This window comes from Lagenorhynchus albirostris, chromosome 9 (assembly GCF_949774975.1).
Source record: "Lagenorhynchus albirostris chromosome 9, mLagAlb1.1, whole genome shotgun sequence".
NCBI classification, from domain to species: domain Eukaryota; kingdom Metazoa; phylum Chordata; class Mammalia; order Artiodactyla; family Delphinidae; genus Lagenorhynchus; species Lagenorhynchus albirostris.
The window spans coordinates 55,244,817-55,268,006 of NC_083103.1; the positions used below are offsets into that span (position 1 = coordinate 55,244,817).

At 41.2% G+C, this 23,190-nt stretch overlaps 2 protein-coding genes across 3 annotated transcripts in view; both read right to left on the reverse strand.

Moving 5' to 3' along the window:
* Nucleotides 1–724: 724 nt before the first annotated feature.
* Nucleotides 725–8,382, reverse strand: NDUFC2 (NADH:ubiquinone oxidoreductase subunit C2). The gene is made up of 3 exons (XM_060160120.1): nt 8,066–8,382; nt 2,753–2,896; nt 725–907 (listed from the first exon to the last, which is right to left on the reverse strand). The coding sequence occupies exons 1-3, from the start codon at nt 8,232–8,234 to the stop codon at nt 858–860; spliced, it is 363 nt and encodes a 120-aa protein (XP_060016103.1). The 5' UTR covers nt 8,235–8,382; the 3' UTR covers nt 725–857.
* Nucleotides 8,383–16,459: 8,077 nt separating this feature from the next.
* Nucleotides 16,460–23,190, reverse strand: part of ALG8 (ALG8 alpha-1,3-glucosyltransferase) — a 28,673-nt gene continuing 21,942 nt past the window's right edge. For both annotated transcript variants that reach the window (XM_060157858.1, XM_060157859.1), the window contains 5 exons: nt 21,640–21,779; nt 20,284–20,423; nt 18,833–18,930; nt 18,448–18,520; nt 16,460–17,083 (listed from right to left, as the gene is read on the reverse strand). In XM_060157858.1, coding sequence (XP_060013841.1) covers nt 16,852–17,083; nt 18,448–18,520; nt 18,833–18,930; nt 20,284–20,423; nt 21,640–21,779 — 683 coding nt within the window. In that variant the 3' untranslated portion in view covers nt 16,460–16,851. The remainder of the gene's footprint in view (nt 17,084–18,447; nt 18,521–18,832; nt 18,931–20,283; nt 20,424–21,639; nt 21,780–23,190) is intronic.

The window sequence follows — 23,190 nt, forward strand, 5'->3', positions numbered from 1 at the left end:
TGATTATAAAATCTGACCCTGGAAACAAAAACTTTTTGGACAAGCATTTGGACTTGATAAGCCATAAAGAGTAACCTCATTCTAGTTAGGTGGGATCTCTTACTTCTAATTGCACCAAGCTCCACTGTGGACAGAATTAGCTACTGAGCCCACTTTCTCCAGGATGATCCATCTAAGAGCTGAGACCCCGTTGCCGTGTCAGCTGTTCTCCTGGTCTTGAGTTTCCTCCTTCTCAACCACCCTCTATGTTGTTGCAGAGAGCTCAGTAATACAAACATGACCATGTTATTCCTATTTAAAATCATTTAGTGACTTTCCACTACCTACAGAATCAAGTCAAAATTATTCTGCACGACTCACAAAACCTTCCATAATCTGGCTTGCTTGGTTTCACTTGGCATTAGAACTGGAGCAGGCAAAACTCTTCTGTAAAGGGCCATATATTAAATATTTTAGGCTTTGCAGACCATTAGGTCTCTGTCACAACCACTCAACTCTGCTGCAGTAGCAATGGAAGCAGCCATAAACAGATAAACAAATGAGCTTGGCTGTGTCCAGTAAAATTGTATTGGCAGTGAGCCAGATTTGGCCCACAGGCTATAGTTTGCCAACTCTGAACTAGAACCCCATTTTTAAATCTCCCAGATGGCTTCTTAAAACTAGGTAAATGGAGACTGACCATTCTCTGATGAACTATTTTTCTTATGACAAAAAGGAGTCAGAGTGCTTATGATGACCATTTTAATCACAAGGTGTTAATGTATAGATTAACATAAACTTCAGATGTCACAGAAACAGTTCCACAAAATTCAGAAAAAACCAGTATCAGTGAAACCGGAGCAAGCATTTTGGAGACTTCAACGCACTGGATAGAATTCTTCAAGAATTTTACTGTAAGTTTTCTTATCTATAAAAAGAAAGATCACAGAAGATTTTTAAATTGTGTTTAAAAAATCATATTTCCTAAAGAAAAATTAACACTTAATATTCTTTTAAGAACTGCCTTATTTTCTAGTCCTCAACCATGGCTTGGCAATCACTGAGGCATTTTGTTCCACTGAATGAAGAATAACTTTGGAAGAATCTGTGGTGACATCCAGATGGTTATCTGGAGGGGCAAAGGGCTGCCAGGGGGATCCTAGCTGAAGGGGTAAAAGAAGGAATGAATAGGGAGGGGCCAAGAGCTGAGGCGTTCAAGCTCTCCATGACTGCACTGTCCGTGCAGAAGGCTCTTGGCACACCTGCCAGTAATCTGCTGCTCAGAGAGAATGAGCCCGTGAGGCTACACTCACTGCCAGAGGGAGCTAGTGGAAATGTGGAGGCAAAGAGCCAGAGGTCTGGGACTGAGGACTAACTAATACTGGGGCTCCCTCTTAGAAATCAATATTCCCAAGATTCCTTTTTCAGATCTAACATCCAGCAGTTCTGAGTATTTCCCATCCTTGATACACCTACTATTCATGGCTTTGTATTAGTCTTTGAGCTCTTCATTGGCAAAAAAAAGTTGCCTTTCTGATCCACCATAAACATCACATATGTGACTGAAGGCTAGGGAAATGTTAGAGTAATACAATTTCAGAGCTAAATAGGACCCTACACATCATCATTCAGTCTGATGAAATTTAAATGCTTCATATTATACTTTTACATAAATAGGAAAATCTAAAAATCTATATATTTACAAAATTTCAAAAATTTCCTACACTCATTCACGTATATACACATCTATATTGTGTATCTGTATAAAATATGAACAAGAAAACAGCTGTATTACAGTTATATTCACAGCTGCACAAAGATAAGTAGAGTATGCTAAGGAAATTCCTGTCTATAGCTGGATGAAGGCTTCATTGAGATGATGAATCTTGAGCAGGAATTTGTTGGGTGCGCAGAGTGGAAATGGGGCAAGAGGAGGACTAAAGAGGTATAGCATGTACAAAGCGATATAGGGCAGGTTCAGGACAGCATTTCATGAGGCAGGAGATGAGGCAGGGCTCTATGTAGTTCAGGCCAGCCATTATTTATTAAGTGCCTACTATGTGTAGGCTCTGTGCTGGAGGCTGGAGAAACAAAGATGAAGCTACAGTCCAGTGAGGGACACAACACAGCCTGTGTGTGATAAGGGGTGGATAAGAGGTATGAGTTAAGTGTTTCTACCAGGTAATTAGCTCAGCCTGGGAAAACAAGCCATCCTAGGGAGTCTTGATTTTATCCAAAAGGCAATGGATAGCTATTTTAAGCACATCCATATTTATCCACACAGATGTGATTTCTGGTAAGACTAAAGGCAGAGGCAAGCTGGAGGCAAGTGCAAGAGCCCACACAAGAGATTACCAGGGCCTGAACCAGGGTAGTGGCAAGGGTAGAGAGGAGAGTTCAGAGCTGAGAATTATTTAGGGATTAGAACAGTTAGACTTGATGACTAATGGGAAGTCAAAGACACAGACTTGAAGGTGATTCCCAGGCTTCTGGCTGGAGAGCCTAGGTGGACAGTGTGCCATTCACTGAAGCAGGACACAGAAGAACAGAAGGTCTGGGCAAGCAGAGGGGACATGAGTTGTCTGCTGTCTGAGGGACACAGAGGTACTCAGCCAGAAACTGGATATATGAATTCAAGAGAATTCTGGTCTATAGACAAAGATGTGGAAGTCAACAGAATACAGAAGGCACTGAAGCCATAGGCATAAATAAGATTAACCAGGGAAAATGATACAGAATAAGAAAGAAGTTTTCTGCAATTAACTTGAAATACCTTTTTCAGGAAAATCCTCTGGATGTGACTTTTCATATGCAAACATATCATGGTCCCTCAGAGCACACATACAGTCTTGACGTTTTAAAAGATAATATCCGACAAAAATAAAGGAAGTAACATATAGAAGCTGGCGATGCAAACCTGAAATTGAAACAAATCCCAAAGAAAGCGAAAATCAGTCACATGTATTAAAAATCACATTTTTCATGTTTCAGATATATAATTTATTTCTTTTGACATTCTTTTAAGAAAAAAGGCTTTTGTACATGGGTATTCTTTGGGACATCTTCCTCAGGATATCTGGCAACTATGAAAAGCAACATTAAGTCTACAAATATAACTATCAACAGAACCCAAGATTTTTAAAATTCAGGTTTTATAAGTTTCTTCAAGGAAAAAGGTGGATAAGTACAAAAACTTGAATGGCAGACTGAAACAGAAAAAAAAGTTTTTCTTTTTCAATAAGTTAACTTTAGACCTACACTAGCTTGTATTCCAGGACATGTTCAGAAGATGACGAGTAGAGGTAAAGTCCTCTACAGATGGTCTAAAAGCAATCTGGTTTGTCTCCATATACCAATTTATTTTTGCATATCTAGTGGTTACTAAAACAGTACACTGTACGACAAATATATCTCAATTCTCTTTTGTACCTGCTAAATTTTGTAATTTTGCATATATTACTTATTCAAAAACTATCTTTAAAAAATCATCCTACTGGGACTTCCCTGGTGGTCCAGTGGTTAAGACTCTACGCTTCCACTGCAGGGGGTATGGGTTCGATCCCTGGTTGGGGAACTAAGATCCCGCATGCCATGCGGAGCAGCAAATAAATAAAATCATCCTACTAAAAAAATCATCCTATTATAAGACTGGAGAAGATCACATGATCTAGGAAAGCCAAAATTTAAAATGTGAAGGGGAGATGCAAAGGTATAAACTTTATATACAAAAATTTTTTTTTGCAAAAGGCTAAGGGCAGGTTTTCTAGCTATGCCTCAGAATTCTATTCCCAGCCCTCTTCTTATCCCATAGATGTTCCTTTGGAGAACTTTTTATTCCTATAGTTTTATCTATTATAATCTATAAGTAACGTCCAACTCAGGCACCCATGCTGAACAACAAATATAGCCAAATATTTGACAGATACGTTTACCTGAATACCCCCAAACAAACTCAGTTCCTTCCTATTCATACCTCTTTTTCTTAATTCAGAGAATAAGACCATTTACCCAGGAATGCATGTCCTGGGTAATAAACATAGTAATTATCTTTTTTTCCTACCCTCTTCTCCTACATCTAGTCACTGTCAATCCTACCTTATAAATATTTCCTTTCCTCACTTCAGGGAACTTGTGCGCATTTACACTAACTGGTCTCCCTTTCACCTCATTTTCTACTCCACACTGATCCCAGCTTTTACCCTGTCATTAGAGGAATTTCTACTAAAACACAAACTAGTCTGTCAGTCCCTTCTTCAATTATGGTCAACAGGACCCTAAACTCGTGCATATGATCTCCCAGGCCTTTCATGAGCTGCCTCTTCCACCTTCATCTTCTGACACTCCCTGATATGCACATTGTGCCCAACAATACTGAACTACTTTTAATTCCTCACATAAACTAGGCTCCTTCATGCTTCTATATACCACGCACTGATTACTTCTCTGTCCAGCAACTTCCTGATCCTTCAAGATTCAACTCAGATATCACTTCTTTTTTTTTTTAATATTTATTTATTTATTGATTGATTGCTGTGTTGGGTCTTCGTTTCTGTGCGAGGGCTTTCTCTAGTTGCGGCAAGTGGGGGCCGCTCTTCATCGCGGTGCACGGGCCTCTCACTATTGTGGCTCACGGGCCCAGTTGCTCCGCAGCATGTGGGATCTTCCCAGACCAGGGCTTGAACCCGTGTCCCCTGCACTGGCAGGCAGGCTCTCAACCACTGCGCCACCAGGGAAGCCCCAGACATCACTTCTGCTAAGAAACCTTCCTATAACTTTCCTAGAGTTAAAAGGATGAACTCATCTCTATTAATATGTAAATTGCTATAGTAATTATTTCTCTCTCTACTATCAGGCAAAGTCAATGTTGGATTCATCTTTGTATACCAGCACACAGACAGCACTTAATAAATATATAATGAATGACCTTGGGCAAATCAATTTACTACCTCTAAAACAAAGATAATACCTAACCTATCTTTTTCACAGTAGTTATTATAGTGTTTTGGAAAAATTGTAAAACAATAAAAATACAAAGTATCATTATGACCTGGGACTGGACAGGGCCCAGACTCTTCTGCATTCTCCCTTAGCCCAAAGAGCCACTGCTTCCCCTAATGGGCCACCTGTAATACAGCAAACCAAAATGTGCTGGGTTCTCCCATGTGCCACTGGACTACACAGATAAAGACTCAGACTCTCTGTGCTTACTCATATGCCTCACAGAAGATTTAGATGATATCAGTGTCCTAGCCCTAAAGGCATGGCTTGGCCTCTTCTCAAGTCCTCATTTCCCTAGCCTCTTCTCTGTCAGCAGTGGTCTCCCTTTCACCACATACACAACCCTCCCACAATTATTTTCCCCTTCTTTCCTTTACTCAGTGAACCTAAACTTGAAAGCCATGATGCTCTTTGCAGAATGCCATAAACTACTGATATATTAAACTAGAAATCAATAAACATTTAATTTTGTGGATTACACTTAGATACCAACTAACTCTAAATTTAGGGCAGGTAAGGGGTAACCAGAAACAAGGGTTTAAAAACAGGTGATGGGAGAAAAGCTTAAGAAAAAATTGTATTTAATATTTTCTGCTAACTTGAAAAAGATCTGCACAACTTGATTTCATTGACAGAATATTCCAACTACCTACAGAATGCCAGGTACTCTCCATGGCCATAGTTGGAAAATCCACTGTATATTTCTCTTCCCCACTCCTCCTATGTGCATGAAGTTGTACCACAATTCACCTTTTTAATAGATATGCCATCTGGTTTGTAAATCTTTGGATGGTTGGGACAATGTTTTATATTTCCTTGTAATCTACACATTCATTCAATAAATACTCATTGAACATTACTATATGCCAGACATTGAACTAGATAAACACAGTATGCATTCAATAAATGCTACTGAGGAAAACTATTTCAATAAAGTCCTCAAGACCTGAATTTTCCAAAGCAACTAAGGGGAAACCCAGGGAACTCAGGAACTTTGACCCCTAGGCCTGGGCTAAGTGCTTTACATCCATTATCTCACCTAGTTCTCACAGCCACACAAAGAGGTAGACACCATCCCTATTTCATAGATGAGGAAACTAAAGCTCACAGAGATAAGTAACTTCTCCAGAATCAAATCGCTAGTAGGGAGGAGGTGGTGTCAAATCCAAAAGCTTGCGCTCTTAACTACTATGCTCTTCTGTCTCCCAGAAAAGGCACAAAACATTCTTTGACAACAATGAGGTGAGATTAAGTGATACATACTTCAAATCTCAGCCAACCGTTTCTTCCTCCGGAACAGGATCCCTCTGATCTGAACCTCCTTTATGCTCCCAAAGCACTCTCTGCTCACCCACCTCTATCAAAATACCTGTCTGTCACACCTAGACCCAGATCTGTTTGTCTCCCTGACACAATTAGGAGTTCCTCAAGGGCAGGACAGTATTCCTCCCCCCATACACCCAATGTGTAACACTGCCTGGCACAGAGAAAGAGCTCAGTTAAGGTTGAACAAATATATGGTAAACTGTTTGCAGAACAAGAGCTAAGGAAAGGGAAACCTGTTAGGCACCTTCCCTGTGTCAGGCATTTGCCTACAGAATCTCACTTAATTCTCAAAAAAAAAATATGCAAAGATGAATTATTCTCACTTTATAGATGAGGAAACTTGAGCTCTGACCAAGTAACTTGCCCAAGGTGACATGGCTGGGAAGCAGTGGAGCAAGGCCATTTAATTCCAAAATGGAGCTCCTTCCATTACACCAAGTGACAGGCGTGGGCAAGTGTGGAGTGGTGATAAGAAGGGAGAACACCCCATAGTTCCTAGTGGCAGAAATGGACAAAAGATCACTCCTTTCTGTGGAGTGGGGGCATGTCCAAAGCACACAGGATCTCAACTCTATTTGAGCACTAGAAATGCCAAAATTTGGTGGGTTGGGAGTCGACCTCCAGGCACACATACAGCTGGAAGAAGGCAAAAGAGGCACAAGTGAGGTGATTCCTGCTTGCCTGGACCATTGTATTAGCCTTCTTCCTAGCTGGGCTCCCTGGCTCCAATCAGTTTCTAACAAAGTTGACCTTTTAACACAGGTCCAATCACTGAACTTCCTCTGATAGCTTTCAAAAGCATGTAAGGTTCCTGTCTGCCTAGAGAATAAATTGCCACCATCCACCTAAATCTTTGTTGCCTTATCGCCCTACTCGGCACTCACTCATGAACTGGCCCCCATTCACTCCCACTAGCCTCCCACGGGCCTGGAAGGCTCTCTCCAAGTATCCGTCTGACATATCAAAGCTAAATTCAAACACACCTTTTACAAAGTTTCCCTCTCTTCCCTTTGGAAAGCCATAGACTTTAGCACAGTTAACTGTGTCACTTACTATCACTGCTGGTCTCAGACAGGTGAACACTGATCTACTAGGAAATATAGCCCAGTGGTTTAGAGCCTCCTACTCAATGTGAAGTCCCCAGACCAGCAGCGTCTGGGAGATTGGGACCATCAGGCCTCTCTCCAGATCTAATGAACCAGCATCTGCATTTTAACAAGATCCCCAAGTTATCAGTATGCACATTAAATCTGAGAAGTGCTGGTTCTGAACAGCACTCTCTTTAAACTCTGAAGTTTAAAAACAGACTGTGCTACTTAGGACCTTGGGCAAGCTGCTTTAATCTAAGGCTCTGTTTCCCCATTATGGATAATACCTCTCCCCCACCTCACCACCCAAGGTGTCTGAAGACTAAATGCTATAATGCACGCAGTGTCAGTAGTGCATTGCATCGATTGATCGCTCATTTTTGCACACCCCACAGCGCGAACTGAGAGGGGAGCAGGCAGTTCAGTCCAGGGTCCTTCACAGACTCACTGCGAGGTCGTGGGTTGCACTGCATCTCAGTTTCCTGAAATGACACTCTGGCCGGCCCGATTCTGAGAAGCTCACGGGGCGCGGATACCTGAGGGAGGCGAGGCGGGGCCTGTTAACGCGAAAAGGCCCGGAAAAGCGGAGGCACCTCAGGCAGCCTAAGGCAGAGCCGGCCCTCAGCCCTACGGCCCCCTCTCCTCCCAGACCATCCCGCCCGCGCAGCCCTCACCGGCCGACGCCACCGGCCGCCGCCGGATCGCGTTATCAATCAGGCCGGAGCAGTAACCCAAGAAGCCGACGTAGAAGAGCCGCGGGTCGGTTAGCTTGGGCGGCGGCAGGCTCCGGGCCTCATTCGGCAGGAACTGTAAGGGCACTCGGCCCGGCCGGCCGTTCATCATGGTGAGGCCGTTCCCACTTGAGGCCTGGCCTCTGACCTCCAACTACAAAGAAAATCACCAAGACCACGGCCGGGACCCAAGCCACAAGCTTTCACCTCCGAGCGCGGTGCTGAAGGGCATGGCGCGAGGCGGTGCGGCGCCCAAACCCTTCCCCTTGCACGCTGCTGCCGGAAACGCGCACGCGAGGTTCCGGGCTACTAAGTGTCCGGCGTTGCTCGCTTGCCGGCCGGCGCTAACTCCACGGAAGGGATGTCAGGGCTTGGTAGCGGGGGTCGAGGAGTACAGGAAACGAGCCATACTGCAAGAAGACTAGGAGATACTGATTTTTTTCGCCCAACCTCCCCCACCCACAATTGCCTCTCCTTTTCCCGCCCCAGAATGTTCTTTCAGCAAGAATTTATCTTTGTATCCAAAACCCACAAGTGGGCTTGATGAATAGTTTTAAGAAACGTAATTAATTGAAATAAAATAAAAGCTAGTTTTCATTTCCTGCGTTTCCTGTCATTCATTCGCACAGGCATACCCTCCACAGAGCCTAAAATTAAGGTCCAGCCAGCCATAAAGAATTTGGAGAATCCCAGGACTGGATCACTTAGCTAAACTCTCGAAATTCAGCCTGGGTCTTCAGGTCCTTGCACGTCGCTGAGGGACGAGGTGTTTCCCAGAGATTTGAGGACTGAAAAAAAAGAAGGAATCTATAACATTCTGCCAAGTAATTGTCCAGTCTCTGCTCACCTGCCTCCAGGACTGAGGAGCTCCGATCTTCGAACAGCTCTCTGTTTAGACAGCCCTTCCTGATAAGGAGCTAAAATGTCTTCAACATTTTATCTAGAGGAATGCTGATTAAACTAGAGGTTAATGCGAAGCTATATGCATCAGGTATTGATCTCCAAAGTGGAAGAATTAAGTTTCAGTTAATAAAGGATGAGGCTTTTATGCCTACAAAAAGCAATATCAGATCCGTAACATTTCAAGTTAGGATTTTCCAAAGGAACGTATATTGGAACAGTTTCCTGGAAGGCAACAAATGTTTCAGAGGTTCACAGTCTTTGACCCAGTAATTACGTCTGAGAATCTGTCTTATGTAAATACTAGTATGACATATGCACAGTCTTTTTTTTTTTTAACCACAGTGTTCCTTTTAAAATTATAACAAAAGGGGCTTTCCTGGTGGCGCAGTGGTTGAGAGTCCACCTGCCGATGCAGGGGACACGGGTTCGTGCCCCGGTCCAGGAAGATCCCACATGCTGCGGAGCGGCTGGGCCCATGAGCCGTGCCCGCTGAGCCTGCGCGTCTCGAGCCTGTGCTCCGCAACTGGAGAGGCCACAACAGTGAGAGGCCCGCGTACCGGAAAAAAAAAAAAAAAAAAGAGAGAGATAATGCCTAGCATAGTACCTGACATATAGTAGGCTCTCAACAGAAAGGACCACAATGTGGGACTTCCCCTTTGTGTATCACTTGAAGGGCTGTCACAAATGGGAATAGAACCTCATTATGTATTGTTCCAGAGACCAACTGGTAAAAGTAAGAAGAAGAAAAATATTAATTCAGCATTAAATGCCTTAAGAAACAGCTGCACATGTAGGAGAGGCTGCTTTATGAGATGGTGAACACCTCGACACTGCCTAATCAGCTACCTATTCATTCAGGAAAACTGTAAAAAATAAATCCTTCTCGAATGCTCTTCTGAGAGTCTCTAGGATTCTAGGATTCCATGATGTTGTACATAGGTATATTATGGGTCCTGTCCTTTTCACAGTTGTTTCTATATATACTATACTGTTTTTATTTCTGACTCCTTTAAACAAAGAAGAATAGGGAGTGTTGCTCAGTGACCAGTTCTGTAAGGACTAACCTGCTGCAGTCACTGATGGACAGTACACTCTCTGCTTCAGACAGAGGAAATTAAGACAACAGGATGCTCTGTGCTTCGGACAAACAGTTCCCTTATAGTTAGATGTATATCTTAGGAAGAATTGTGTTTTTTTTGGATGGTTTGAATTATATATATATATATATTTTTTATACAGTAGGTTCTTATTAGTCATCAGTTTTATACACATCACTGTATACATTTCAATCCCAATCAATTCATCACACCACCACTCCCACCCCCCAGCTGCTTTACCCCCTTGGTGTCCATACGTTTGTTCTCTACATCTGTGTCTCAATTTCTGCTCTGCAAACTGGTTCATCTGTACCATTTTTCTAGGTTCCATATATATGCGTTAATATACAATATTTGTTTTTCTCTTTCTGACTTACTTCACTCTGCATGACAGTCTCTAGATCCGTCCACGTCAAACAAATGACCCAATTTCGTTCCTTTTTATGGCTGAGTGATATTCCATTGTATATATGTGCCACATCTTCTTTATCCATTCGTCTGTCAATGGGCATTTAGGTTGTTTCCATGACCTGGCTATTGTAAATAGTGCTGCAATGAACATTGGGGTGCATGTGCCTTTTTGAATTATGGTTTTCTCTGGGTATATGCCCAGTAGTGGGATTGCTGAGTCATATGGTAATTCTATTTTTAGTTCTTTAAGGAACCTCCATACTTTTATCCATAGTGGCTGTATCAATTTACATTCCCACCAGCAGTGCAAGAGGGTTCCCTTTTCTCCACACCTTCTCCAGCATTTGTTGTTTGTGGATTTTCTGATGATGCCCATTCTAACTGGTGTGAGGTGACACCTCACTGTAGCTTTGATCTGCATTTCTCTAATAATTAGTGATGTTGAGCAGCTTTTCATGTGCTTCTTGGCCATCTGTATGTCTTCTTTGGAGAAATGTCTATTTAGGTCTTCTGCCATTTTTGGATTGGGTTGTTTGTTTTTTTAATATTGAGCTGCATGAGCTGTTTATATATTTTGGAGATTAATCCTTTGTCTGTTGATTCGTTTGCAAATATTTCCTCCCATTCTGAGGGTTGTCTTTTCATCTTGTTTATGGTTTCCTTTGCTGTGCAAAAGCTTTGAAGCTTCATTAGGTCCCATTTATTTTTGTTTTTATTTCCATTACTCTAGGAGGTGGATCAAAAAAGATCTTGCTGTGATTTATGTCAAAGAGTGTTCTTCCTATGTTTTCCTCTAAGTGTTTTATAGTGTCTAGTCTTACATTCAGGTCTCTAATCCATTTTGAGTTTATTTTTGTGTATGGTGTTAGTGAGTGTTCTAATTTCGTTCTTTTACATGTAGCTGTCCAGTTTTCCCAGCACCACTTATTGAAGAGACTGTCTTTTTTCCATTGTATATCCTTGCCTCCTTTCTCATAGATTAGTTGACCATATGTGTGTGGGTTTATCTCTAGGCTTTTTTTTTTTTTTTTTTGCGGTACGCAGGCCTCTCACTGTTGTGGCCTCTCCCGTTGCAGAGCACAGGCTCCGGACGCGCAGGCTCAGCGGCCATGGCTCACGGGCCCAACCGCTCCGCGGCATGTGGGATCTTCGCAGACCGGGGCACGAACCCGTGTCCCCTGCATCGGCAGGCGGACTCTCAACCACTGCACCACCAGGGAAGCCCTTTCTAGTATATTTTTCATTTCAGTTACTGTATTGTTCATCTCTGTTTGTTTGTTCTTTAATTCTTCTAGGTCTTTGTTAAACATTTCTTGCATCTTCTCGATCTTTGCCTCCATTCTTTTTCCGAGATCCTGGATCATCTTCACTATAATTATTCTGATTTCTTTTTCTGGAAGGTTGCCTATCTCCACTCCATTTAGTTGTTTTTCTGGGATTTTATCTTGTTCCTTCATCTGGTACATAGCCCTCTGCCTTTTCATCTTGTCTATCTTTCTGTGAATGTGGTTTTTGTTCCACTGGCTGCAGGATTGTAGTTCTTCTTGCTTCTGCTGTCTGCCCTCTGGTGGATGAGGCTGTCTAAGAGGCTTGTGCAAGTTTCCTGATGGGAGGGACTGGTGGTGGGTGGAGCTGACTGTTGCTCTGGTGGGCGGAGCTCAGTAAAACTTTAATCTGCTTGACTGCTGATGGGTGGGGCTGGGTTCCCTCCCTGTTGGTTGTTTGGCCTGAGGCAACCCAATACTGGAGCCTACCTGGGCTCTTTGGTGGGGCTAAAGGCGGACTCTGGGAGGGCTCACGCCAAGGAGTACTTCCCAGAACTTCTGCTGCCAGTGTCCTTGTCCCCACGATGAAGCACAGCCACCCCCCGTCACCCCAGGAGACCCTCCAATGCTAGCAGGTAGGTCTGGTTCAGTCTCCCCCTGGGTCACTGCTCCTTCCCCTGGGTCCCGATGCACACACTACTTTGTGTGTGCCCTCCAAAAGTGGAGTCTCCGTTTCCCCCAGTTCTGTTGAAGTCCTGCAATCAAATCCCAGTAGCCTTCAAAGTCTGATTCTCTAGGAATTCCTCCTCCCGTTGCCAGACTTCCAGGTTGCGAAGCCTGACGTGGGGCTTAGAACCTTCACTCCAGTAGGTGAACTTCTGTGTTATAAGTGTTCTCCAGTCTGTGAGTCACCCACCCAGCAGTTATGGGACTTGATTTTACTGTGATTGCGCCCCTTGTACCATCTCACTGTGGCTTCTCCTTTGTCCTTGGACGTGGGGTATCTGTTTTGGTGAGTTCCAGTGTCCTCCTGTCAATGGTTGTCCAGCAGCTAGTTGTGATCCTGGTGTTCTCGCGAGAGGGAGTGAGAGCACGTCCTTCTACTCCGCCATCTTGGTTCCAATCGGAAGAATTTTAATGAACCCTGATTCTTGAATCTTCCTTTACATAGAAAAGCACTAAAATCATTAAGCTGAGCTATCTGTTCTTTGTGACTTGCAGTAATCTTTTACCAAGATGTATACTTGACTGTATGTATTCCCTAGCCCAAAAGTCACATATATACTTGAATCTCCCCCTACCTCTTCAGAGCTGTTCTCTCAGAGTTACTGAGAAGCCGTTTCCTAGGCTATAGTCCTTGGTAAGGTCCCTGAATAAAACTAAAACAACTCCTATGTTGTGTGTTTTTCTTGCAGTCAACACTCCTGAGACTGAAAAAGAATTTTTTAGTACATTTATTGACATTTCTATAAAGTGGGGATGCTGAATATGGGACTTTATTGTGAGAAACTAACGGCTATATTGATTCAGGTTTTTGAGGTTTATAAAATTGTTCTAAGTTCAGTTGCCATTAGCACAGTAGCCCATTTCTTTTTTTTTTGGCTGCATCAGGTCTTAGTTGCAGTGCATGGTCACTTCGTTGCGGCACACGGGCTTCTCTCTAGTTGTGGTGCACCAGGTGCACGGGCTCTGTAGTTTGCGGCATGCTGGCTCTCTTGTTGAGGTGCTCGAGCTTGGTAGTTGAGGCACATGAGCTCAATAGTTGTGGCATGCGGGCTTAGTTGCCCCACGGCATGTGGGATCTTAGCTCCCCGACCAGGGATTGAACCTGCGTACCCTGCACTGGAAGGTGGATTCTTTACCACTGGACCACCAGGGAAATCCCAGTAGCCCATTTCTTTGAAGCACGAAAAAGCGGGTAGATGGGTCAAAATAATTTTTTTTTTACCATGATCATACTGGAAGAGCAATTTCATCAAACTACTTAAGAGTAAAACATCTTTTTCAAAGGTTATATTTTAATAGAATTTTTTTTCTCCCATTAACTGCAAACAAGCTGCATGGACTATACACAGGGGGCAATTCTCTCTGACACTGAAGTGCTTCCTCCACAAAGAATAGTTTCTAGGTGGAAATCATTAACAAGGAAAACTATGACAGTGTTGGGCTGGAAAGAGTGCATCTTCCATAGTTCCCTCCCAGTTCTGGCTCTATCCTCTCAACCCAGGGAAAGATACGGTGACCAAGAATACCAAGTTCCTCCCACTTTTCTTTTTCTTCGTCTTGTTACATTTGGGTACATTGCAAATAAATTAAAAGCAGGTAAAAAATGGGTTTCTTAAACATCTTGTTTAAATTTTGATAGTAACCTTTGCTTGTTCTTGACTTAATTCTAGATTTCAACACATTTTGAAGCGGCACTTTCATTTATTTAGTTAACTGCTGAAACCTAGGAATTTACTGTTGAAAACTGCTCATGTTTTCGCAAAGTTTAAATACATGAATACTAGGGAGGAAGTCTGTGTTGGCGTCAACAAGCTTTTCCTCAGTCTCTGGAGCCATTGCCCTCCTGGTAATATAAGGGGTTGAATTGCTTTAAAGACTAAGTCAAACAAAAACTTACATGATGCCTAATATATAATAGATCAAAGCATATTTGCTTTGGTTGAAGATGCTTCAGGGCCCAGAGCCTCTGAGGCAGCTCTCAAGAACCTCCAAGGCCCTGCAGAACATTTTGGAAACCTCCGCACCAGATGAGCTCTTCCAGTTCTGACATCACATCACTTTGACAGTAACAACCTTCAAAGCATAATTAAATTTGGCCTTGTTGACAGGCATCCAAATTCATCTTTTTTTGTTTGTTTGCATACCAATTGGCAAAGATATGAGGAACTACATTGGGTGCCTTGTATTACTGCTGGTGCTACTAAACATTTAGATTTTAATCATGGCCTGCATGGTGTTTTTCATTCATTCAACTGTGCCAAAAACTGGGACTATCAAGACAAGTGTGGTCTCTGCTGTCAAATTGTTAAAGTCTCCTGAGGAAAACAGACAAACAATTATTACAGCCGTTAATAGTAGAAGTAGACCCCTGGCCTGGGAGCACATGGTGGGGTACTCAATTCTGGGGGAGGGGGAGAGAAGGTAGAGGGAAAGGACTCGTAAAAATATCAGATATTTATTTATTGGCCGCACTGCGCAGCTTGTGGGATCTTAGTTCCCCGACCAGGGATTGAACCTGGGCCCTCAGCAGTGAAAGTGCAGAGTCATAACCACGGGGCCGCCAGGGAATTCCCTTAAATGATATTTATTGAACACACGTAATATGTGCTAAGCAGGGTTCTAAATTTTTTGTGATTTTAGAAATGAGGACATTGAGGCAACGGATGGTTAAATAACTTGACTACAGATAAAAAAAATCATGGAGGCAAGATCTAAAATCAGGCTGTGTGGTTTCAGGGACCCTACTCTTTTTTGTGTGTGTGTGTGTGCCAGGGAATTCCCGCAGGGCCCCTACTCTTTTTTTTTTTTTTAATATTTATTTTATTTATTTATTTGGCTGCATTAGGTCTTTGTTGCAGCACATGGGATCTTCCTTGTGGTATGCGGGATCTTTAGTTGCAGCATGTGGAATCTTAGTTGCAGCAGGCAAACTCTTAGTTGTGGCATGTGGGATCTAGTTCCCTGACCAGGGATCAAACCCAGGTCCCCTGCACTGGGAGCACAGAGTCTTAACCACTGAACCACCAGGGAAGTCCCAAGGCCCCTACTCTTAATCATTACACTGTATTACATTTATATTTATAGATACGGTAGCAGTGAAGTTGAATCTTGAAGAAGTTCAGACAATCAGATGATAGGGTAGAAAAGTCAGTAGAGAGAGGAAAGAAAGGAAGTGGCAAAAATGAAAGGAAGCAAAAGTACGAAATAGCATGGCACACGGGGAAATCTAAGTTGTTGGGACAGCGGGAGTATAGGGTGCAAGGGGGACTGTGGTGAGGAAAACAGGCTAGATGGGCTGTACTTCCCTCCCCCTTGGGCAAAAATCCCCATCTTTATCTTTGAATGAGACTCAAAAGAAGTCTGGGAAAATAGAGTGAATTTAAGAGATGGGATAGCTGGATTAGCATCCCAGGATTCTATTGACCTTGGTCTCTCTCTGATCTTCTTAGGGGACAATGGGTAAATAAAATGTGTGAAAGTTCCTAGTGTCAGCTAGATAAATGTTGGTTGAATTTGAATGTGCAGCAGGTATTAGGCAAACGGGGGTCTTGGATAAAGTGTATGAAGTACTCTCAAGGTGGGGGGAGGACAAGACTGGGCTGCAAAACACCCTTAAGGCTTTTCACATGAGGAAAGTTTGAGAAGGAGTAGCCTTATCAAAATTGCAGTACTTGCTTTTAGAATAAATGAACTGTACAAGATGTCCTTAACTAATGTAAGAATAGATGTGGTTTATAGTGTCTGCTGACAGGCCAAACAGTTCATTAAATATTCTCCCTGGCTTTGTGAGTATTGTCAATGTATAATTTCAATGAAAAAAAAAAATCTCCTAGAACAAGGTGTACAAAATGGGGACAGTGCGCACCACTTGCTTGTATGCATGCCAACAGGAAAATGTAGGAGCTGGAAATGATCCAAAAATTTTTTGTGCAGAAATACAAAATGGTATTTTATTTATATTTCCCTTAGCATATAATTCTAATTATGCTTTATACCCTGACAATGGTCATCATAGGCTACAGATAATCATGCTGTTGATCAGACTCCCTCCTTGCCTAGAGCAAGCAAAGCAGCCTCAATGATCTCAGACAATTTTAATAGGGGAAGGCGAGATTTGTTTCAGATGTGTTTCACTGCTTATGGAGGACAAGTGGCTTCTCACCATGGTGACAATCAGGTTGCTAAGCTGGGCAAGGCCAAGTTTAGAAGAATGGTCCTCAAACAGATTTACTGAAATGAATGGCTCATGCCACCAGCAACTTTCTTCAAGTTCTGATTAATTTCCCATGAAATAATTGCTTGGAATACATCCAAGCAGTTCCTTTATTCATTGCTTCTTTGTCTTGCCAACAGGAGGGTCAGTCAATACTGAAACATACAGTTTGAACCAAGCATATGTGATGCCCACTGCACAATACACTGAGGTCAGTAACAAAGGGATAAAGGGGTACTTCAGCTTCCAAGAGGTGAAAGGGAATACAAATTCACAGAAGACTTCCAGAGGCCCCAGGCCAAGGAGGTAGAAAGTTTCCATCCAATTAAAAAGAGGTTTTTCTTTTCTGAAGAAAAAACGAGAGGAGTCTGATTTTAGATGAGTCATTTGGCTTTTGCAAACATTTCTCAGCTAAAGCTTCTCACCTGCACTGTCGTGATGTGAAGTGCAGATAAAGCTAGAGGCAAACGAATGAATAAAAATTTCACATTTTAAAAAAATGATAAAGATATATCATTACATTAACTCAACAATCTAAATTTACCCAACCATCATCTATGTTGTCACTTAGCTGAAGTTGCTGAGAGAGAATTAGCTATGCATTTGGAAGAGGAAAGGGGGCTGGATAGTGTGATATTGGAATAAGAATACGGTAAACAATGCATAAGTTTTTGTTTTGGTAAAATAATATAAAATTTGGTATTTTAACCATTTTTAAGTATATAATTAAGTAGTATTAAGTATATAGACAATGTTGTGTCAATATCCACTTTCAAAACATTTCAACACCCCAAAAAAGAATCTCTGGAAACATTAAGCAATAATAACTCCCTATCCAGCACCACCATTGCTCTCGCCGGTCCCCATACCTACTAATTTACCTTCTGTCTCTATGAATTTGCCTAGTCTAGATAGTTCATATAAATGAAATCATACAGTATTTGTCCTTTTTGTGTCTGGCTTATTACACTTAGCCTAAGTTTTCAAGGTTCATCCATGTTGTAGTATATATCAGAGCTTCATTTCTCTTTCTGGATGACTAATATTCCATTATATGTATATATACTATTTTATTTATCCATTCATTTGTTGATGGACATTTGGGCTATTTCTACCTTTTGGCTATTGTGAATAAAACTGCAATGAACACTGATGTATAAGTATCTGTTTGAGTCCCTATTTTCAGTTCTTTTGGGTATATACCTAAGAGTGGAATTGCTGAGTCATATGGTTATAACTGAGTTTTCATATAATTAAGCATTTGAGGTTTCATGAACACAATCAGATATAATCCATAAGCAAGCTTTAAAAAATTATATAGGTAACATTAAGTTTAGAAAAGAAAAAAATTCCACCCATAATTCTGATATGTAAGAATTTTTTACATATCTTTTGGTTTTAAGCATCTGTATTTATGTGGTTTTACTCATAATGCATATTTTACATTCCATTTTTTAGTTTTCATATAAAGTTTTAATTTAAGCTGGGTAGTCCCTCCTCAAATATTCCCCCAAACTAAAGCCATGACCTATGTTGCCATGTGAGAGTGATGGAACATGGGTAATTTCTCCTGCTATCTGCTGATATTTTGTAATGTTGTGATGTTACTATTTAAACTTAAAAAATAAAATTTAAAAGGCTTATCAATCATTTAGGAGTAAACATTTCACAAGAGTAAATATAATTTTAAATGCACTTTTTTTAGCTTACCTGAATAGAGTCTTCAGTGAGGAAATACTATAGATGGTAAACAGTAACATGAGTAAGATTTTAATGGGAAGTTCTGTTAAAAGAATAAAAAAGTACATATGATAATTAAGTTGGTAAGAGAAAGGTTTATGGCACTTAAGGGAATATAATCACAATGACACAGCTATATAGTGCTAGGAACGCTTTCGGAGCTTAACTACATTTTGTGACATGTAAAGATACTGAGAATTAGGGACATGTTGGAGGTTTTATTTAAAAGAATGGATGAGCTCTCTCTTTCTAAGAGATTTTAAGGTTGTTTAAATCAGATAGTATTGATCAAACAGTAGGCTCTGATGAAAAGGCATGGCAATTAAATAGATCTCTCTTAAAAGAAGCTATTTACCTGGTGCAGTGAAGAGCAGAGGGAAGAGGGAATAATGTCCTGTCGTGGTCAGAATCAGAAAAATTGAAGCATCTCCTGCTTTTCCCACAGACAAGAGGCTAAAAATAAAAATTCTTATAATAATTCCTTAAAACATCAAATGAAGCTTATACTTGCAGATAGCTGGAATAACCTGCATCTAATATTATTTCTAGAACAGGCTTATGCATAAAATAACATACTGATCTTTGCTACAAGTCCAATTCAGTTGAGAATATTAATTTTTTCAGTGGGAAACTTTAAGCAATACAAAGAAGAATGCATCACACTGAGTCATGGAACATTCAAAAAAGAATCTTGCCTCTCTGAGTAACTGCCTCCTCAAAGAAAGGAATATTGTGGGATTGGGAGCTGCCTAGTGGTGGCAGCTAGAGAAACAGGACTTGGAGTTTTATTTCCAACCCTATAGTCCTTCTCTTGGACAATGCCCCATACCTGCTGGTGTTTAATAAGAATTCTAACTAAAGACATTAGAAGTTTTTCTCTATTTTTTAATTTGGAAACTCCAAGTTGCTAAATGAACCCAGACAAGCCATATACTCATCTGACAAATTTGATTAATGTCCTTTCAGAGCTTAAATATTTCTCTCAGGATTTAAGAAAAATCTTAAGAAAAAGGCTAATTCGATTACCATCTATCTAATTGGGTTTCAGTTGTATATAAAATGGACACAACTGCATTTAAAATGCCTTTTTTTTTTTTTTAGCATGACACAGTGAAAAGATCTTAAGATTCAGCATGATAAGATTCAGGTTTAAGTCCTAACCCTGCTATTTGCTAGCTGTGTGACTTTGGATAAGTCACTTAAACTTTGAGACCCAGTTTCTGCAGATGTGAAGACACGGGATGATATCCATTTATACTAATTATCTTAAAGGTTGTTGTGAGGCTCAAAAGAAAGAATGCAAAACAAAACAAAACAAAACAACAACCCCCGCCCCCAAAAAACCAACTAACAACAAAAGCAGTTCTGAAAAATCTGAAGTGCTGTACGTGTTAGGTATTATTCCATAATGGACTCAATCCTTACTTTGACTAACAACACTTAACAAGGAACTGTGGGACCTTATTTTCACAGGTGTGATTGACACCAAAGTCCATGCTTTTTCCATACTATGCTGCTATTCAATAGCCAGAAGTAACAGCCTGGTATCATGGCGCTTAATCACTACAGTACCCCTTACCAAAAAGTGCAGGAACAATACAGGCAGTTTTGCATACCTTAGGACCCTCACAGGTACCAGGATCCCAAGTTAAACATCCCCATTCTGTCCTGGTATAAATCTGTTCCCACGTGTCTTTGCCTTTGCCCATCCCACTGAACATGTCAAGAAGCGACAGATCAAATGGAAAACAATAGGATCACTGTGAAATATGCCAGAAATGTTGACTGACTGAGCTATCTGCTTACCTCATTGGGAGAACTGCAAGGAGTATGGCTTTTTCATGGACGTGCCACCCAAACATGAAGGAGCTCAAGGCACAAAGAATTAGACATCGGAGAAAGCCTCTGGGCCCTTGAGGTTTAAACCAAAGACAGAAAATAGAGGGCTAGAAACAATAGGCAAAGATAAAACTTCAGTATCATTTAAAATAGGCTTTACTGAAACATTGTTCAGGTGAATGTAATTTACATCATCTCTGAAAAACAGTAGCTCTTAAGACTGTTCTCCATCAAACTGGGATAATTCGCTTTGTGAACAGTCCACCAAAAGTTAACATAAAAACAACTACTCAGGAAAAAAAAAGGCATTTGGAAATATATATTGAACACATTAAAATTAATTCTATTCGTCAAAATTAATATGAAATGATAATTAAGTTCTAGGATATCCAGTATAACTCCTAACTACACCTTCATAATTAGTTAATTAATAGTCACTGAACATATTAGGTCAAACTACAAAAGTTCATCGATATTGTGGAGCTAATAATAAATTAGATCTTAGCATATTAATAAACAAACACCTAACTTTGTGGGCTGGAGTGTAATTTACAACAAAACCATGGCCTTCCATATGCAGCTTACAAGGCTGAAGTTTTAGGAAAAAAGTTTTAAATTCAGAACATGTGGATAAGTAGGCCAACAGAGCTTAACTACCTACCAGTACTGCCACGTAGTTAAGTGGGGTCAGGTGTCTTGTGAGTAGATTTGATTGTTTAGAAACCAAAATTAAAACTGAGTGTAATTAGATATGATTAAGTTATTTATCCTGAATTTTACTAAAATTGTATCACGAAATTGAGGGCATCATGATCACTAACAAATAAAAACAGCTATGAATGATGCCTATAACAGCATCTGATTCATATAAGATTCTTATCTGATGCTCAGACAGCCTCAATTCATTGACTCTCTCAATTCATTATCATCGTCACAAAATATCCATGCAGTACAGACAAATTTAGAGTTTTTATCAGTTAGCCATGTATGAAAACAAAAACCTGATGTCCCTACTACATTGTCCTCTTTCTCCACGGTGTGGTCCAAGTTCCCTCCCCTGGGCTTTTCTTTCTTCCTCACCTGACGGTGAACAGATGGTCTATTAGCTTCTGGTGAGAACCTCTCTCATAGAGGCTTTACTAGTAATCCTTCCTTACAGTGTTCAAAGTTACCCTAAGAATAGGAAATGCCTCAATCTGCAGCAGGATTACAGCCATGGAATTTATCCTACAGTTGGGAAAACTTGAAAGTTAAAATTCAACCAGCCACACAAAAGAAAAGCAGAGAAAACTCAAGAAATGAGGACCATGTGTGAATTCTTACCAATATGGCAATCAGAGTGCAGATAAGGGTGGCCAAGGGTGTCACTGAGGGAAGGACTGTGTGTTGGAACTGCTGAACTAAACCACTTGTCATTGAGGCCTTGGGAATCTTGCTGGGGTCAAGAAATTTCAGTTCTAAACCTACAGAGTAAAAAGACATTTTATTTTGTTTTGTTTTGATTAATGGCACACCATATTTTACCAATCAATTCCTTGAGGAAAAAAAAAAATATACTAAATCTTAAGACTGTTTCAAGGTCAAGATTTCATTAACTCGATCCTGCACCATTCTACCTAAAATGCCTCTAGTTTAGACTGCAGCTGTCTGTATTGGAACAAGAAACCTTGCTGGCGGGCAGCATGAACAGCTCTAAAATGAAGCGAGCTTTCTAAAATACAGGTCTACCATGTCACAGGCCAGCTTTGAATCCTTCCTTGCCTATGGGATAAAGTCCACATTCCTAAGCATAGCACATATGTCTTCCATGATCTAGCCCCCTCCCACCTCTCCAGCCTCATCTACTCCACCTTGTTAAATACAGCTTGGCCACAATGAGCCGACATACCACTGACACCTGTGTCCTTTTGCACAGACTACTGCCTTTGCTTAGAATGGCCTACTCACTTTTAAAAGTTAACTCCTAATTCACTTACTCATCTGAGAAAGCTCCTAACTCAGGAAATAGAGCTGATTTTCTTGTGGGCTAAGGTCTGTTATACATGTCTCTGTTCACCACACTGCACTGTATCTGTATGTATGTTCATTTCCTCTACTATACTCAGTTCCTTAAAGGCAGGAATGACAATTAATTTATTTCTATCCCCAGCACATAGGAGTTCAAGAAATACTTACTAAATGAACCAAGTCTGAGGATAATGATGCAAGTCCCAGCCCCCAAAAAGCTAACAGAACAGTCAGGGACAGTCTGAGCACCTGAATGGCCCTGTCTAATGCCATTGAAAATTAGTGAAATGTGGGAAAGGTGTAGACTACCAAAATATTTTCTATTCATTCACCTTGTCCCTTTTTCCTTCAGCCTGCTGATTCTCTCTTAAAGCTGATAACTATCTGCCTGAAACAGAGTTGCCTAACCTGCCACTGACTTTCCATTCACGACCTCCTTGAGGAGACAGATATACACGGTGAGGTACAGCAGTTTCCTGACTCAGATAAGGCAAGCGACCCTTGTACCTCATATCATGCTGGTTGTTTAAAGCTTTTAGAAACGTTAAGAACTTACTTTATAAGACGCCATGTACATCAAGGCCGGACGCAGTAGGTGAGCACTAATACCAAATTATGATTTCCTGTAAGTACGCAGCCAAAACGGTAATAGCAGCCACCACGCATTAAGCATCTACCATGTGCCAAGGGCTTTGTAGCCATTACTTTTTGCCCCCCTGAGGCACAGAGAGATGAGTAATGTGCCTAAGTCACACAACTAATAGGTGGAAGAATCGAACCCAGTTCTGTCTGGTTCCAAAGCCCCTGCTACTGACAGCCTAGCACTTCTTTATTGTTGCATTTGTTTCTCACACAGGTTTTTACGTT